The sequence below is a fragment of the Lepidochelys kempii genome, chromosome 11 (assembly GCF_965140285.1).
Source record: "Lepidochelys kempii isolate rLepKem1 chromosome 11, rLepKem1.hap1, whole genome shotgun sequence".
Lineage (NCBI taxonomy): Eukaryota > Metazoa > Chordata > Testudines > Cheloniidae > Lepidochelys > Lepidochelys kempii.
The window spans coordinates 62,844,427-62,862,726 of record NC_136390.1 but is presented as its reverse complement, the minus strand read 5'-3'; the positions used below and the strand labels follow the sequence as shown (position 1 = coordinate 62,862,726).

The following is an 18,300-nucleotide window of genomic DNA, read 5'->3' as shown; positions in this document are numbered from 1 at the left end:
TGCCACAAGAAAATATAAACACATGACTGAAATTTCATCCTGTGTTTTAATTTATGGAGTAGATTGTGTTTACACAATGAGCGAGGGAAAGAGAGGGAAGAAAAGACAGAATTCTATCAGGCAGCTGAAAAGGGAAAATATTTCCTACCTTATACTCAGATTCCAATATCTGAGCTGAATATCAGTCTGGAGACTCTCTCTCGGTGATTTGTCTAAACAACATCTACCTCGGTGTATATGTTCTTCACTTGAATATTCTGGGGGGTCTCATTTTGCTCACACTTACATCAGTTTTACAGTGGTGCAATGTAACTGTTTTCCTTGCTGTTACTCCTGATTTATACTAGTGTGAGAGTAGAATCAGATTATCTCTCTGGAGCACCAGATATTTGCCTCTTGATGTATCCAGGGAAAGAATTAAGAGGCCTGATTCTCCTCTCACTTATACCAGTGTAAATCAGGAGTAACAGAGTTAAACAGATACAAAACCAATATAAGTGAGAACAGCATAAATCTGAGACTAACTCACCATTTTTCAAAAAGAAAAGGAGTACTAGTGTCACCTTAGAGACTAACAAATTTATTTGAGCATAAGCTTTCGTGAGCTAGAGCTCACTTCATCGGATGCATTCAGTGGAAAATACAGTGGGGGGATTTATATACATAGGGAACATGAACAACGGGTGTTACCATACACACTGTAACGAGAGTGATCACTTAAGGTGAGCTATTACCAGCAGGAGAGCGGGGGGACACGACACAAATCAGACGTTATAACATTCAAAAACCAGTTGGAGAACACTTCAAATCTCTCTGGTCACTCGATTACAGACCTAAAAGTTGCAATTCTTCAACAAAAAAACTTCAAAAATAGACTCCAACGAGAGACTGCTGAATTGGAATTAATTTGCAAACTGGATACAATTAACTTAAGCTTGAATAAAGACTGGGAGTGGATGTGTCATTACACAAAGTAAAACTATTTCCCCATGTTTATTCCCCTCCGCCCCCATCCCCCACTGTTCCTCAGATTTCAGAGTAGCAGCTGTGTTGGTCTGTATTCGCAAAAAGAAAAAGAGTACTAGTGGCACCTTAGAGACTAACCAATTTATTTGAGCATAAGCTTTCATGAGCTTGTAGCTCACGAAAGCTTATGCTCAAATAAATTGGTTAGTCTCTAAGGTGCCACTAGTAATCCTTTTCTTTTTGTTCCTCAGATGTTCTTGTCAGCTGTTGGAAATGGCCCACCTTGATTATCACTACAAAAGGTGTCCCCACCCCCCGCTGGTAATAGCTCACCTCAAGTGATCACTCTCGTTACAGTGTGTATGGTAACACCCATTGTCTCATGTTCTCTATGTATATAAATCTCCCTGCTGTATTTTCCACTGAATGCATCCAATGAAGTGAGCTCTAGCTCACAAAAGCTTATGCTCAAAGAAATTTCTTAGTCTCTAAGGTGCCACTAGTACTCCTTTTCTTTTTGTGAATACAGACTAACACAGCTGCTACTCTGAAACCTGTCACCATTTTTCAGGGTAAGCAGAGAAGTCCTAACTTTCCTAATAAAGTAGGATTAGATAGAAGAGCCACATTCAATCTAGAACATTTTCCACCTTTCTTCTCTTTAGTCTTTTTGGGTTTCCACACATTAGTATGCTTGCGCTAAGAATAAACCTTTTCAGAGTCTCACCTACCGAAAAAGGCAGGAGCAGCAAGCTGGCTGTGTGGAGGCAGAGCAAACAATAATGGCAAATGGTTGAAAGAGAGGAAAGTAAAGAGAGAACAAAGGCAGAGCCTGAAAAGATGTTCTCAGAATTTGGTCTGCGATGTGACTTTTCTGTGCTTGGGGGTGGACCAATAAACATCCTTCCAGACTCATGGAGTTTATATAAAATTTCTCATTAACAAGCCCTTTAGGCTTTCTTTCATTAAAAATAAATAGTATCTCCATTATTTAGAATGAAACAAGAGTAACCACTAAATACAAAGTATTAGTTACAGCACAGGCACTTACACAGAAAAGACAATCTCAATAATTTAAATTAAAATATAACCTTAGAGTTAGAGAAAAAAAACGTACTGTACTGCCCCCGAGCTGAGGGAAAGGTATCAGGAGTCCACTAAACCTACTGTCCCCATTGTGCTCTGCATTAAATGCACTATACCTTGTGCTGCTTGTGACAGACAGGAAAAGGTGGAAATCTCCTAACGCCACAATGGGTAGGAACATTCTTTTCTCTCTCACAGACCACACCCCCCCCACAATCACTTAAGCTGGGATGAATTTGGCACACACAAACATCACAATGGCATGAGTGCAACAGACTGGGACACACTGGTAGTTCACAAAAAGAAAAGGAGGACTTGTGGCACCTTAGAGACTTAACAAATTTATTTGAGCATAAGCTTTCCTGAGCTACAGCTCACTTCATGGGATGCATTGCTGTAGCTCACGAAAGCTTATGCTCTAATAAATCTGTTAGTCTCTAAGGTGCCACAAGTCCTCCTTTTCTTTTTGCGAATACAGACTAACACGGCTGCTACTCTGAAAACTGGTAGTTCAGTTCTCCTGTCTTATGCTCAAAATCATTATCCAGTGCATGTCTCACCTGAAGACGATGGAATTGATAGTTATCTGTGTGATTTAGTTTTTAAACACACACATTTATATTAAGGTATATTAACAAATATTCTGAAGACAAAAAATATATTTATTCAAAAATATTAACCTAACGTGCCTGTAGAATTTAGTTTTATATTTTCTGGTGAGTTTCGGCCTGAGTTAGCTGCAGTATATGCTGCTCACCTTACCTATATCTACAAGCACAGCAAATTATCACCACCTGATTCCCAACATATCACAGCACCCAAATACCAAATGACATCACAAGTCACCCATATTATCTCAACAGACATTTTTTCTCTGCTCTACGGTGGAAACTTTTAACTGAAGGAGGAAAGTACAGTAGGTGGAAATACTAATAATACAAACTAAAGAATACATATGAATAAAATATATTTAAGGTAGGCAACGTCAACCTACTAATTCCCCAAATGTATTTGCACTGATTGTCTCTTGTCTTGCATTCTCCATTATAGCAACGTCCCTAAACAAAAATACAACAAATTAGTGAAGGGAAACTGAACATATTACGTTCTTTTTAAAACCAAATGTTGTCCTTCAGCTGTCTTTACAAGTTCTCTTTCATTTTGATTATTATAGTTTATACATGGGGATATACTCTCCTCAATGTTTGTGTTGGGATGTGGGGGAGTGGAAAGTACCTTTATATGCTGAGGGCCTGATTCTCTACTGCACTTCATGTTGTCATTTAAACTAGCCACCGAGCACTGAAAATGCTGCCAAATCACCCACACTAGCGACAGCATTATACATCCACTTTGCAAGGTGTAAAGGCCTGCATAAGATGCAAACTAATGAAAGAATTGGCCCTTCATTTCTATTAACTTCGATGGAACTAACACCAGTAAATCACTGCAGAGTTATATTAAAATATAAACCTGTACATTTGGGTGCCCACTGATCCTCATCAATCTTGTATTTCTATTTTCTGCAAACTGCCTGCTGGCCAGAAATAAAAATCAGTGGAGAAAGCTGAATTTTTTTAAAGTGATCTGAAAAGGACCAAACTGACTGCATGTAAAACTGAAATTCTCAATGTTAAAAACAGAGCATGGACAGCACAGGCAACATCAGTGCAAGTTTTTTTACACTGCTACAAGTAATATGCCTCAACTTTAGCCAAGAAAGTGAGAGACTAGATCAGTCCCTAGGTCTACACAATGGCCCCCAGAAGGCTGAACAAAACATTGAAGAACTGCAGGGAGAGAGGGATGGATGATAGACTCAAATTTAATAGGTGCTCTGTTTGTCTGCACGAAGTTTGACAAACCCTTAGGATGAATAAACTGAGACGACTGAATGTATGAAAAAATAAGGAAGAAAAGTGAGTTAAGAAATGAAAATTTACACTGGATTCATTATTTATTGATTTGCAAAGGTTTAAAAATGTTACATACCTGATTAGAATCACAAGCATATCCATCTTGTTTATGAAGATTTGATGGGCACTGAACACCAAAAGATAAAAATTCTTGATCAAATTATAACATTTGGAGTTGTAGGACAATAAACAATAAATTATTTAAAAACAAATAGTTGGCATAAAATACATGCAGAGGAACTGTGCAACAGAAGATAGCACTAAAGATGACAAAGGGCCCCAAGGGTTATAATTACTGTGTAAGAAGCCAGAAAAATTAGGTTTATATTTATTAGAAAATAGACTAATAGGATATATGATTGTGGCGTATAAAATTCAAAGAAAAAAAAGAATGGAGAAGGCTTATTATGTTTATATAGTATCCAAAATGTGGTAGGTGCTTTACAAACAAATTAAAATGATACAGTAAATGCACCAAAGAGTTCACACTCTACCTACAGAAATGAGAGAACAATACATGGAAACAGGGAGGAAGGAAGACAAAGGTTACACAAGTCACATCACACAGCCATTTAAGAAATATCACAATGCTATTTGACAGTGAAACTCAAACCAAGAGGGAACAGAATGAAACAAAGAAAGAACCAGACAGACACTTAACCCTTACTGGGACCAGCTCCTGGGATCTGCCAATTGGCAGTGATTGTGTATTGGCAGTGATTGTGCATTGTCACAAGACAACTAGCCCAAATCTAACTGCCTATTTTGGTTTTTCTGTTTACTGATTTTATGACATTGTTGGAGACATCAACAGAAATGGCTATGCACTAAATCAGGGGTACCCAACACGGTGCCCACAGGTGCAACGGCGCCTGCCGGGGCAGTTGTGTGCGCCCACAGGACACTGCACTGCCGAAATGCCACTGCTGAGCACAGCCACCCGAGAACCACCCGCCGAAATGCCGCCAAGAAGCGTTGCTGCTTCTCGGCGGCATTTCAGCAGCAGGGTGTCTGGCTGCCGCCCCAGTCTTCTGGAAATAGGAAGATGCTATTCCCACAGAAAGGTTGGGGACCACTGCACTAAATTGTCATGAAGTTCATTTTTTTGTTTGCAAGTATTTGTTAGATATAGTTGCTACAGAGCAACAAGTGTCCACAAAAAGTACGTTACAGTAATTTTGTATAATCAATTAAAAACTAGGGGCAAATAGCTTTTCCTCTTTAATGTTTTTGATAACAGAATGGTGGATTTGTTAAAAATAGCACAAAAGATTTTTCTGGTGTAGAGAACATTTGTACAGTAACTGGACTTCTTCAAAATGTGTTGTCCATATGCACATTTCGCTGAGGCTATGCATGCACCTCAAGAAGTGGAGATCCAAGTCTTTAGGGCCAGCAGTACCCATAGGGCGTGCGTGCACTCTGCAGTCCTCATGCTTTTCTGCAAAAGCATATAAGGGCAAGGCATGCCCACTGCCATTTGGTTCCTTCTGACTGCAGAATCCCATATAAGAGGACTCTGATGTAGAGAAGCTGGAAGTGCAGATTGTGGAACATGCATATGGATAAACATCTCAAAGAACTCCAGTTACTGTATACAGTAATTAACTTTCCTTTCTCTGTTGAACGACTGTCTATATACACATTCCACTGACATGCGTTCTGCTCTTCCTCACATGAGGTGTATACATACCATCACTGGGACGGCCGTAAGGACAATCACTTGAAGGAGAACAATTTTAAAATAGGTGACATTTGGGGCATAAAGAGGATGACATTACCCATTTATATATTTGCAGGCGCACTCAGCAATGTCTTCCAAACATCAAAAACTGAATGGCTCATAACTTTCTTAAGAAACAAAGCTTCAGTTTTGTCCATATTTAACTTTTCTCAGATGCTACATTTTGACTAACCTCTTTTAACGATGTATCTATTTATTCAGTGTCTGTGGTGAAAATTTTGGGAGTCCATTTTTTAAAATGTCATTTTCCTTCTATTTCTCATACTGGTTTAATCGTTCATATTTGCCTTTTTTACTTAACTTTTCTAAAAGGTGCAGGATTTTTAACCATTTCTGCTACTAAATGCACATAGTTTCTTAGTTGGACTATGACAGCATTCTTCTTGCTTGAGCTTTATTTTTGGCCATCAATCTATTTATGCTGTTAGATTAATTTTTCAGGGCTCTCTTTTTTCTCATGTTATTTGATTATTTTTTTCATTTACACCAGCTGCCATAAACTTAGATCACAATTCTGCCACACTGACTCATATTAAATAGTATCTTACTTTATTAGTATTATTGTTTAACATATATATCGTGGCAGTGCCTACATGCCTCAACTGTGCCAGGACCCCATTGAATAAATCATTATACAAAAATATACAAATTAACAGTCTCTATCCTGCAGAGCTTAGTCTGAGAGACAGGCATAATAGGTGGATGAGACAAACAGGCAGACTAGGAGGAGAATGGGGTAACAAAAAATAACTGGATGTTTTAATACAGATTTAGGGCTTATCTACATGGGAAATTATTCTGAGGTAACTATTCCTGACTAACTCGATGTGTGGACACTCTTATTCTGAAATAAGAATGCCTTATTCCAAATTAGCTTAATCCACTTCTAAAGCTTTGGAAGTGTCAATCCACTTTAAATTCACTTCCTATCTTATTCTGGATTAATTTTCATGTGCAGACCAGCAATGTGTGCACAAATCTTCGCCATATATTAGCAATAATCACAATTGCCAAATGGCAGTTTGCTTTATACATTGTGGCAGGGTGAGCTTTGAGAAGGGGCTTGAAGAAGGATAATGTGGTGATTAAGGATTTTGACTGGGAGCTTTTCCCAGGCAAGGTGGTGGCAGGGAAGAAAGTGCAAAGGTGCTTGTGGGAAAAGCAGACAAGAGGGCAATCAAGGCTGGAATCACTGGGAAAGAGAAGGCAGGAGATAGTAGGATGGATAGACAGGGCATGACTAAACAGTGGAAAGTTAGGATAAGAAATTTATATTAGATGTGATGGAAGAGGGGGAGCCAATAAAAGGACTTAAAAAGGGTGGTAAAGGAGTCCAAGTGACAAGCCAGGAAGATGATCTTAGGAATAGCATGTTGAATTAACTTGAGGCCAGAGGCAACAGGGCCAAATGAGAAAGAGGCCCAAATGAAAAATGAAACCAAGAGACAAGGTGAAAGTCCACAATGATAGAGAAAGGAAAGGGCTTCAGAGAAAAGTTAAAAGCTTTGTTTCAGCCAGTAGTTTCAGCTGATGACTGGATACCCACAAAGAGAAAGCCAGGCCAAGATTTTAATCTAATTGTAGGGCAAGAGGTCCAAAGTAGAGAGGCAGACTCTGAGTCGTCATTATCATAAAGATGGTAGTCAAAGTCATGTTTACAGATAAGTTTGCCCAGAGATAGGGTGGATAGGGAGAAGAGGAGGGGGCCAAGGATGCAAACCAGAGGATCCCCCCACAGAAAGAGGGAGAGAGAGGGAGGCAGACCCACTGAACTAGACACTAAAGGAGTGATCTAACAGTCAGTGGGAGAACCATGTGAGGACAGTCATGAAAGCCAACAGATGACCAGATTTCAAGAAGAGCGTGGCGGATGGCATTAATGGCAGCTGATAGGTCAAGGAGGATAATGACGAGTTACTGTGCAAGTACATCCACTGGAAACAATGGACCTACTTGCAGAGTAAGATACTATTCAAAGTGTGTGTGTGTGGTAGAACTGGATCTAAAATTATTTTAAATTGGATTTGGATCCTTCTTTGTTTGGTGCACACATTTGGAGTGCCAAAGAACATCATGATATTCCTGCTATGTCCTCTTAAGTGAGGATAGGAAGGTGGTTTTAAGGTTTTTCTGTAACACCCATTACCTTAGTATGCAAACACCAACCACCTACTCTCAAGCTGGTTTTCTGTTGCTGCTTACTCTAATACGACTGGTAGAAGAAGCAGAGTATAAGTGCAACTAAAAAGACTAGTTGTCAGAGAGGATATTAGTTACTTTCATACTGCTATTTTTGTTAAACAAAGGAAGCACGAGCAAGGAACCAATGAAGGATGGGATGGGAGAAAGACACAACATGGCGGAAATGGGGAGGACACAGAGTCTATATAGAGGGGGAGAGAAACAAACATGGGGGAGGGAGTTTTCTCATGAACCACAGTCTCTGATCAAAACTCTTTCCCCTACCCTTTCTTTGAAACTAACTTCTTCCACCTGATAAGAGGCGGCTGGTATTTCAGCTCTACTCTGCACTCATTAGCTCTGAGGGATAGATGGGGATGTGGGCATTGCCCAACTCCCTTCCCACAAACTCTGGAGATACCACTGTTGACAGCACTAATCTTGTGCAGTCTTTGTATTCAGGGAACTGCAAGGATCTGATTAGCCTACAATACCTTTCCACTTGTGCATTCTGCAGGACCAGATATAATCTTACTTGTTTTGGGAGCCAGTGTAAATGCCAGATGGCTAGGGCATTATTCTGTTATTTTCTTGTTGCTCACTGCAAGTGTGTGGGGGGGAGAGAGGGAGAAGAAATTGAGCACACTGTTCTATCTACATATCTAGAAGTGCTCTAGGATAGGACAGCTTTCATTCTCCACTACAGAGAAATTCTGGCTCTTTGTTAAACAGAAATTGTAATGCTTGCTCTTAAGATAAATACATTAATCAGTAAAGAATAAAAGTTTCATCTTTTCTTTAGTTTTCAGCCAAGACTCCTATAGCCAAAGCCTCTAGGGTTCCCTTTGAATCATGTACAGTTTAAGTAGCCCACACCAAAATCACAAACAGCATACTGACTATACTGGTATGAACAGCTAATGGCTTTAATTGCCTGATAAACCTTGAAGTACCATGTTAAATTCTACTCTTATTGCGTGTACTTAATGGAAATTAAGGAGATGAGTCAATACATGAAATGTCAAGGCTCCATTGTGGGTAGAATGAAATATAGCTTTACATGCATATCTTTTCTTTGATACTTTTGCTAAGTTGTGCCCTCACTAAACTCCAGGGAATCCCAATGGGGTTTGAGTAAAGGCAGACAGTCTCTCTGCCGTTATTTCTTTTGATAAGTAATGTTCTGAAACAAATCATTCAGCACAGCACATAAACAGGTTTTATTTTCCTTTCCTTATTTTATACTATATTTGTTTTCTTTCCTTTTTCTTTTCTTAAAGGATTGCTTTGCTTTCTGCTAACATGTGTATACCTACACTGCATCTATAATAAGTGCTTATTGCCAATAACCTGTTTATCAGTTTTAGATATTTTGCTGGGGTTTGTGTCATTCACTCTTCACATTGTTTTATGAGTTTTCTTTTCTCTTTTTGTAACAGAGTTTATGTTTATTAAATAATTGAGAGCAGCCATTTGCTAATCACTAGAACAAAAACCTTCTTCAAAGACACTTCAATCAAAATACATTTTTAATATTTACAGCTAATGAGGGAACTGGTCATTTTGAGCCAATGTAGTATCAGCTTGTTACTCAATATATTTAACTGGGATAAAAAGATTATGAAATTGAATAGAGTATGCAGAGCGCTTAGGTATACATACCTGACCAGAGTCGCCAGTACAGTACTCTGTAATATCACACTCATTCACTGCATATCGACAGTCATAGCCTCGTGGGAAAAACTAGAAAACAGAGACCATTCATTAGAACTGAGATTATATAATGGCATATTCTGGATTCTTGTTTAGAAATATTGCTCATGTTTCAAAGCCATACTTCTCAATTTTCAAATGAGTCTCAGTATCAACATCCTTTGAGTCTTGCCCACAGAATAACAGAGAGAACAAAACATATCCAGAGGAAGCTTTTGGTACAGAAATAGTGTATGACTAACTCAGGAACCTACATTTTGTAATACTTGTGTACACACACACACACACACACACACACACACATTCAAGAAATGCTGAATTATCTAGGAACAGCAAAAAACCCACTGCTAGCTTCTGGTTCAACTGAAAGTGGTGCACATCAGTAATCTGAAAAGTATTCTTTTGTGATACATCTCTGCTAGAAATATTTTTCATACCATTAAGACACTATGTGTACAGGAAAAACCATACAGATTTATTTCTGCCGAGAAAATATTGAGACTTTAAACAAAACAACCAACCCACCCATCCATTGGTTTATCAACAGCACATCTGCTTCTCCATTATACAGATTAGGTGTATGTTTAATTTAATGGGGCTAAAATAAAGCCCAGAAGCATGAGACAGTAAAAAAAATATTGTTAATGTTTACCAACAAAGATACTATATCTCAACCCAGTCTCATCCTGTTTCTTTTAATTACATTTAGATAGTTATCTGAGAAATTACTGCCCCAAGTCAAAAGGCAGGTTATAATCCTGTGATGTTCAGAGACCTAGTTCTCATAGAACAGTTTAAGCCACATCCTTTAGGAATTCTCATCTTTGCTCTGTCTCTAATAACATTTCCCAGATATACTAATAATTCACCATATCCTGTCATAAGCTATGCACAAGACTCCCACTGACTTCATTTGAAATCCTGTGTATGAAATAACAGGATACCAGAGTGTGGCCCAATATTATCACAATGAGACCAGCATCTAAATTATTTTTTTCTAAAGTACTTGCAATCCAGAATTTTGGACCACAAATCACAATATTTAAAAATGAAAAATCAAGTGAGAGGCTGCTTAGTATGCCCTTCAATATCTGCTATTGGCAAACTATATCAGAGAAGAAAGCCTTCACTACCTTTTGTAGCAACTATTAATATTTATCATACTGTGTGGCTTCCAGAGATTTCAGCTGGATGACAAGTAATGCTACCAAAAGGATAAATTCAATTACTTGCCACTGAAGAAGAGAAATGCACATTACAACTTTACATACTATTAGATCATTGCACCCAAAACACCAAGCAGCTTAAAAATCACTCTACCCATAACTCATTTACTTTCAACCATATAAGTAAATAGATAAATAAATGTAATCTGGTTTTAACATTAATCTCAATAACATTTTCAAAGTATTGATCGAGGTTTCAGATATATGAACCATATCAAAGTCAATGAAAGTTTTGTGACCCAAACCAGCACAATATTTTGAAAATTTGGATTAAAATCTTTAACTCCCAAGATTGGTCATAGATGTCGTGGAGGTGGAATTAATCAAATCCAGATGTATGGTATAACACTGTGTGCATTAACAATAGCAACATACACATAATCCCCATCTACTGCCACATTGTCTGCAGGTGAGTAATCATGTTATGTTCCTTAAAAACATTTTGATTCAGTATATGTGGCCTATTTTCCCCCACTGTCACCCAGTGTTTGACCTGTATCAGGTTAGACATTAGTTCTAGGGAAGACAGAGAGAAAATAGAAAGAAATGCTATAAGAAGACTCACAAGACAGGATGTGTTACAGCAGGGTCCATCACTACAGTGAGCTCCATTAGAGAGAGAGCACTTTTTACAGCAGTTTTCATAGCATTCCTAAAGAAAATACATTAAGTGATCTATGAATCTTCCACTCTGGGCATTTTGTCCTTCTCAACCATCCAAACACACCATCCTGTATATCATGATCAGGGAAAGGATTCACTCCTGTATTGATTAGAAAATAAACTAGATGAAAGAATCCTTTACACTATTTAAACATCAAACTAGCAGGGAGACCAGTGTAAAGAATTCTATAGCAGCAACCAAATCCTGGATTTGGGACTATTAAGAGAGACAGTGCATATCTTCTCAAACCTGTCTGAGGATGAGGTTCCATCATGGACTCCATGCCAATGTAAGCTATTGAGGCAGTTTGCACGCACTAAGGAAAACCCCTAAGAGAACTAACTATATATACAATTATTTACAAAAGAACTAAAGGAGCCTAAATAAAGATCTGCAGGTGCAGACTTGGACAAAGCTAAAGGCTCCCTGAATGCACTTTGGAGTGGAAGAGAAGGAACTGAGGCTGCACTACCTAATATAGTCTTAGGCACTGAACATTCAATACAGATAGAGGGTGCATGTGTGCAGCCCCAGATTACAAAGCTTTGGGAACATGTTCTGTTCCTGAAGCACTAAGAGAGAGAGTTCACTACAAGTGAGAATGAACAGAGACCTTGAAGTATAATTACCAAGCTCAAGTGGGAACCCTACCAACCCCTTTATTCTATGTCAGCTTGATCTTTATATAACTCCCATCTTTCCCTCTCTTTCATAATTTCTCTGTCTCAGGGCCAGAGCCAAAATTCCTCCATATCTACGTCCATACCCAGAACAAGGTGAGATAAGAGGCAAGGAGGAGGAGTTCTCTCTTCTGTCTGGAGCTGCATGCCACTCTGCCCTGCTCTAGCTTATTGTTCCTCTTTCCTTGCACACTTATACATGGTGTAATGTTGTTTTACCCAGGCCCCATCATCATGGTCCCCGCTGCTCACAGGGTTCAGCCAGTTCCACACTACCTTTAAGAGGCACTTTCCTGAGGCAAGTGTGGGGTGGAGTGGGGTGGGAAAATAGGAAAGGCAACAGGTTTTTTCTGTATTTGTAAGATTGAGCATAACACAGTGTAGCAGAAACAAATATTTTCTCGTTAGGGAACATATTCTTCCCTTTTACAGAAAGTTGACTAATACAATTCTCTGATCAAAGTTGTCCCATAAGACAGGCAGCATAAATTCAATACAAAATTCTTTCTTTTTCCATTTTTAACATCCATATAAAACTTTTGCTCAATACATTAATGTGAGCAGGGGCTGCAAGAACAGTGCATAAGAACATTTTAAAAGAAAAGGAGTACTTATGGCACCTTAGAGACTAACCAATTTATTTGAGCATAAGCTTTCGTGAGGTGAGCTGTAGCTCACGAAAGCTTATGCTCAAATAAATTGGTTAGTCTCTAAGGTGCCACAAGTACTCCTTTTCTTTTTGCAAATACAGACTAACACGGAACATTTTAAACTTACCATTCGGAAACCACAATCACATTCTTCTCCTGCTTCTACATATCCATTTCCACATTCGGGAGTTTCAAACAACTGAGAGACACACAAAGAATAAAACCATTGTGAAAAATGATGGAAGCTAGCAACTGACTCAACTATGCCTTTAAGGAACAAACCCTCATCACAGTGCTTCTAAGACACCACTTCAGAGAGAGGACACCCAGAGCTACTCCTCAGGGAGTGCAAGTAGCAATGCAGCCCCTTGTGCAGCTAGCTGGCCAATTGTTCAGGAGCACAAGGTGTGTGGGCTACTTGTATCCTTTCCTGTGCTAATTGGGGAGCAGCTGTGAACAATCTGGCCTTGACCTGGCACTGACTTTTACTAAAAATAACCATGACAAAATGGGGAGAGAAAGAGTCCAGGGAAAGAGTCCTGCCCTGCTGTGGCTGGGAGCTAGAAGGGACCCCAGCCTGCGGTGGCTGTGGAGCTGCAGGAGATTCCCCACTGCACAGGCACTGGGGAGCTCTGGGGGATTCCCCTTCCCCAGGCTGGGGAGCTTCCAGGGATCTCCCGCCGCCCGTGAGGACTGGGGAGCTCCGGAGGGTCCCTCCAACCCTGGAAGCTGGGGAGCTCTGGGGGTTCCCCCACTGCTGGTGGTGGTGGTGGCTGGGGAGCTGACGGGGGTCCCCCACCGGTGGTGGCTGGGAAGCTTCAGGGGTCCCTTGCCAGCAGCAGAGTCTGGGGAGCTCCTGAGTATCCCCCACCACCCGTGGGGACTGGGGAGCAAGGGGGACCCCCATGCCCATGGAGACTAGGGAGTTCCAAGACCCCTGCCACTCTGGAAGGTGTGGGTACCCTGCAGCTCCCAGCCGCTGTGGGCTGAAGTCACGGAGGTCTAGGGTGACCAGATCATAGAATCATAGAATATCAGGGTTGGAAGGGATCTCAGGAGGTCATCTAGTCCAACCCCGTGCTCAAAGCAGGACAAACCCCAACTAAATCATCCCAGCCAGGGCTTTGTCAAACCTGACCTTAAAAACTTCTAAGAAAGGAGATTCCACCACCTCCCTAGGTAACACATTCCAGTGTTTGACCACCCTCCTAGTGAAAAAGTTTTTCCTAATATCCAACCTAAACCTGCCCCACTGCAACTTGAGACCATTACTCCTCGTTCTGTCATCTGTTACCATTGAGAATAGTCTAGATCCATCCTCTTTGGAACCCCCTTTCAGGTAGTTGAAAGCAGCTATCAAATCCCTCCTCATTCTTCTCTTCCACAGACTAAACAATCCCAGTTCCCACAGCCTCCCCTCATAAATCATGTGTTCAAGATGTCCCAATTTAATGGGACAGTCCCGATATTTGGGGCTTTTACTTATACAGGTGCCTATTACCCCCCACACTCAGTCCCTATTTTTCATACTTGCTATCTGGGCACCCTTCGGAGGTCTGCGGAAATCATGGAGTCCGTTACTTCCACAACCTCCATGACCAAATCTTATGATACTTATGATATTATGAAGTCGCTGTGTGTTTAAGCCTTATGAGGATCTGTACTATGTCCTTGCCTCATCCTCCTTGTGTTAAAGAGAAAGGAATGGTACCTGCATGTCTGTCTCTTAACTAGGACAATCGTTATCAGCCCTTCAGTAGAGCTTGCCCAGATATAACTGTATCCTAGATAAGTTGGAGAAAACCGGTTTTCACTACAGAGTGCTATGGTTTGGAGCAGTGGAATTTCTCCAGAATGGTAAACAAAGAAACCAGGTTCTAGTACTAGCATTTAATAACACAGAAACACAAGGCCTCACAGAAACGAAATATGCTTGGGGTAGGAAAGAAGAATAAAAGGTCATGATTTCACAGGAAAGGGGATCTTTTTGACTGTGGGACCAGCCCAGGCTGAAGGAAGCTGGCTACAGAGGCAGATGAGACTTTGTTTCGAAGGAGAACCCATGTTTATATAGGGGATCCTGGATACCTTAGAGTGGCGAGGAAACTGAGGCAAAGTTTCACATGCAGGTGTTTCTTATTTTGCCTAGATTCTGTCTCTCTTGTGCTGTTTAAGTAAAGACAAATTGTTTTTAGAAATCCTCTTTACAAAGTCTGTGTCTGTCTGCTTCAATTATCATATGTTCCTGAAGAGGTAAACTGTAACCAGAGTGCCCACAAGGCTGGCGGTCTTGGAAAGGGTGAGCATCTGCAAATGGGGAGTCTGGGGTAACCAACACTAGTCTCAGGGTGTAGGCAGTTGGACTGCAGGGTCTCAGCTTAGCCAGAAGGTGGTACTAGATGGAAGATCTGCATCCTAAGAGTGCTCCTACAAATTCAGAACCATAGGCAGTGTCTGGACTCTTCTCAGCCTCAGGAAATCTTAAAAGCACAGATGTCCAGTGATGTGACCCAACACAGCAGCCTGGTGAGTGTCCAGAAGGGGAAGTTTGATCAGGGTTGTGACACACCTAGACAGTATATTTGCCAATGAAGATAAGCGTGGAAGATAGGGTTGCCAGGTGGTCCAGTTTTCAACCAGAATGCCTGGTCGAAAAGGGACCCTGGCAGCTCCAGTCAGGCAGTTAAAAGTCCAGTTGGCGCGGGGCTGGCAGGCTCCCTACCTGGCTCCACATGGCTCCCTGGAAGCGACGACATGTCCCTCTGGATCCTAGGTGTAGGGGCGGACATGGGGGCTCTGCACGCTGCCCCGAGCGCTGGCTCCACAGCTCCCATTGGCCATGGTTCTTGGCCAATGGGAGCTGCGGGGGTGGTGCCTGCAGACTGAGGCAGCATGCAGAGCAGCCTGGCTGCACCTCTGCCTAAGAGTTGAGAACCATGTTGCTGCTTGTGGGGAGCCACCTGTGGGGAGCATTGCCTGGAGCCTGCACCCCAAAAACCCTCCCACACCCCAATCCCCTGCCCCAGCCCTTAGCCCTCTTCTGCACCCAAACTCCCTCCCACAGCCTGCACCCCAAACCCCCTCTTGCACCTCAACCTCTTGCCCCAGCTCTGAACCCCCTTCCACAATTTGAACCCCTCAGCCCCGGCCTGGAGCTCGATCCTGCATCCCAAACCCCTCATTAATAGCCCCACCCAGAGCCCACACCCTCAGCCGGAGCCCTCACCCCCCGCCCTGCACTCCAACCCCCTGCCCCAGCCTGGATCCCCCTCCCTCACCCTGAACCCCTCATTTCTGGCCCCACACCAGAGCCCACACCCCCAGTCCAGAGCCCATACTCCCTCCCACACCCCAACCACCTGCCTCACCCAGGAGCCCCCTCACCCACCTCCAGCTGACACCCTCACCCCCTCCCGCACCCCAACCCCCTGCCCCAGCCCAGTGAAAATGAGTGTGCACCAGAGGATGGGGGGGATAAAGTGAGCAGGGGCAGAGCCTCAGAGACAGGGCATGGCAGGACCTTGCAGGAGGGGCAGGCAAGGGTGGCAGGGCAAGGGTGTTTGGTTTTGTGCAATTAGAAAGTTGGCAACCCTAGTGGAAGATGGGGTCTATTACAGTTTATTGATTTTACTCATGAATAGGAAAATAGCAATCAAGGAACATCCCACAAGCAAAGGATGTTCTGTGTGTGTTATTCAGCAGTTAACATATGATGAGACAAATCAATATGAATAAATATTGCTAAATAGCTATTCCCAGGATCCAAAGAAATAGTAATCTACACTGGCTATTTACTCTTCATTCTGCAAACAGAATAAGTCCCATGATTAAAAAACAATAGATAAATCAGCTCTTCGATAATTATGGAAGTTATATTTTGTTTTCTGTTTCAATGGTAAGCAACAGCAGATATCTGAGCCTGGGTTTTAATAATGTGCCCATCATACCAAATTAAAACACCACTCAGCCTCCCCTAATTGAGGATACTAGTATCCTGAGGATGGTCTTAGATTCAAATCTCCTGAGGGGCAGTATATCCCACGACCCACTGAGCCACCACAGTGGTCATTAACAGTTTTGATTTTCATTTTGTGTAACTTATTTGTAAACTATTATATTTAATTGCTGCATTTGTCAGTTCCTAATTTTTCCCCATTTCCATCTCTTAACCCCCCCTTGCTGTTACATCTATTGCAACACCCACTGGTAGATGCAAGACAACAACACATCTGCAGGTTTCCTTACTGCTGAGTTTTACAAATGTCAGTGATTCAGGAGTCATATAAATCAACTTAATCATTCAGGGTCACTTTAAAATTCCTCTTGTCCAATTTTTCATTTCTCAATGATTTTTTGTTGACCTCTAGAATATATCTCCATCCTTTGAGTGCAGTAAAGTCACTTCATTAAACCTGTACAAGACACAAATTGCTACGCTAGCTCTCAAAACATAGTAATTTTTTTTAGCAGAAGCTATGATGATTTTTACAGCTCTGCCATTTTACAAAGTAATTATTTTTCAAAAGCATTTCCTACTTTTGACATTTTGTAATAGTTATATTACAAAAACCATAACAATAACAAGAGATATGACGTTAACAGGGATATATCAATCACTAGAATGCTACTGAATGTCCGAGGTACATCCAGGTACCTGTTTGCCTGTTGTTTTGCTAAATGTAACAAACATAATATGACATTTCACTGAACTCTTCTTCGGATACTTTTTTGGGGAAAAAGAGATGGACAATTTTAAAATATTGCTCTGATGAAAGATTCAAACACATTTTTCTCTTTTACAGAAACTATTTAGCTAATTGAAAGGGGCTATAGTTTCCAGCATTAGAGGCTGAATGAACACTGAACTGCCTTACACACAGTCCTTCACTAATAAAATGTAAGCATGATTTAGAATAACTATTCTTCTCTGTAAAAATATGAAAATTAAAAGATCACTTTTCCCCCTACAAGTCATCAGTATTGCTGTACTGACTGCAAGATCTTCTGCTCTTGCTCTGAACCTGAGAATCAGTTTTCCATTATACAATCATCTCCACAAATGTGCTTCAGCCATTCTCCAGGGAACATTTTCACTGGAGTAAGAGGGATTTTGGTCTCCATCTTCAATCAACTGAAGATTTACTCATGTTCATCCATTAGTCAACCATAATCTTACTATGATCACAATCACCATGACGTGCTTTTTTTTTTTTTGTCTCCATATTCATTCAATTTTACAGTCATCTATATGCGAAGGCTGCTAAAGATGTAAAATATAAAGGTTTTGGGTTTTGTTTTGTTTTCTGTAACTTGGGAAAAGCAAATGTCTATGCAACAATAAAATCAAATCTTTTCAATTAATGGAGATCAGGGAGAAGTATACACAATGAGATAGATAGCATTTAGTCTCATTTGGGATTAAAATCGCCAAGGCTGACAACTTGGTAAAATGCCAGACTACAGTCTCAATTAGT

General features: G+C 41.0%; 1 protein-coding gene across 30 annotated transcripts in view; it reads right to left on the bottom strand.

Annotated features, from left to right (window-relative positions):
- Positions 1–18,300, bottom strand: part of ADAM23 (ADAM metallopeptidase domain 23) — a 200,128-nt gene that overhangs the window by 56,351 nt on the left and 125,477 nt on the right. For 28 of the 30 annotated variants that reach the window (XR_012154367.2, XR_012154365.2, XR_012154363.2 and 25 more), the window contains 5 exons: positions 12,954–13,025; positions 11,398–11,484; positions 9,556–9,636; positions 4,045–4,095; positions 3,047–3,110 (listed from right to left, as the gene is read on the bottom strand). Coding sequence is in view for 24 of the 30 variants with exons in the window: in XM_073306577.2 (XP_073162678.1) it covers positions 3,047–3,110; positions 4,045–4,095; positions 9,556–9,636; positions 11,398–11,484; positions 12,954–13,025 (355 nt within the window). In the remaining 6 variants the exon portion in view is untranslated. The remainder of the gene's footprint in view (positions 1–3,046; positions 3,111–4,044; positions 4,096–9,555; positions 9,637–11,397; positions 11,485–12,953; positions 13,026–18,300) is intronic. The other 2 variants (XM_073306557.2, XM_073306565.2) reach the window with 2 other exon arrangements.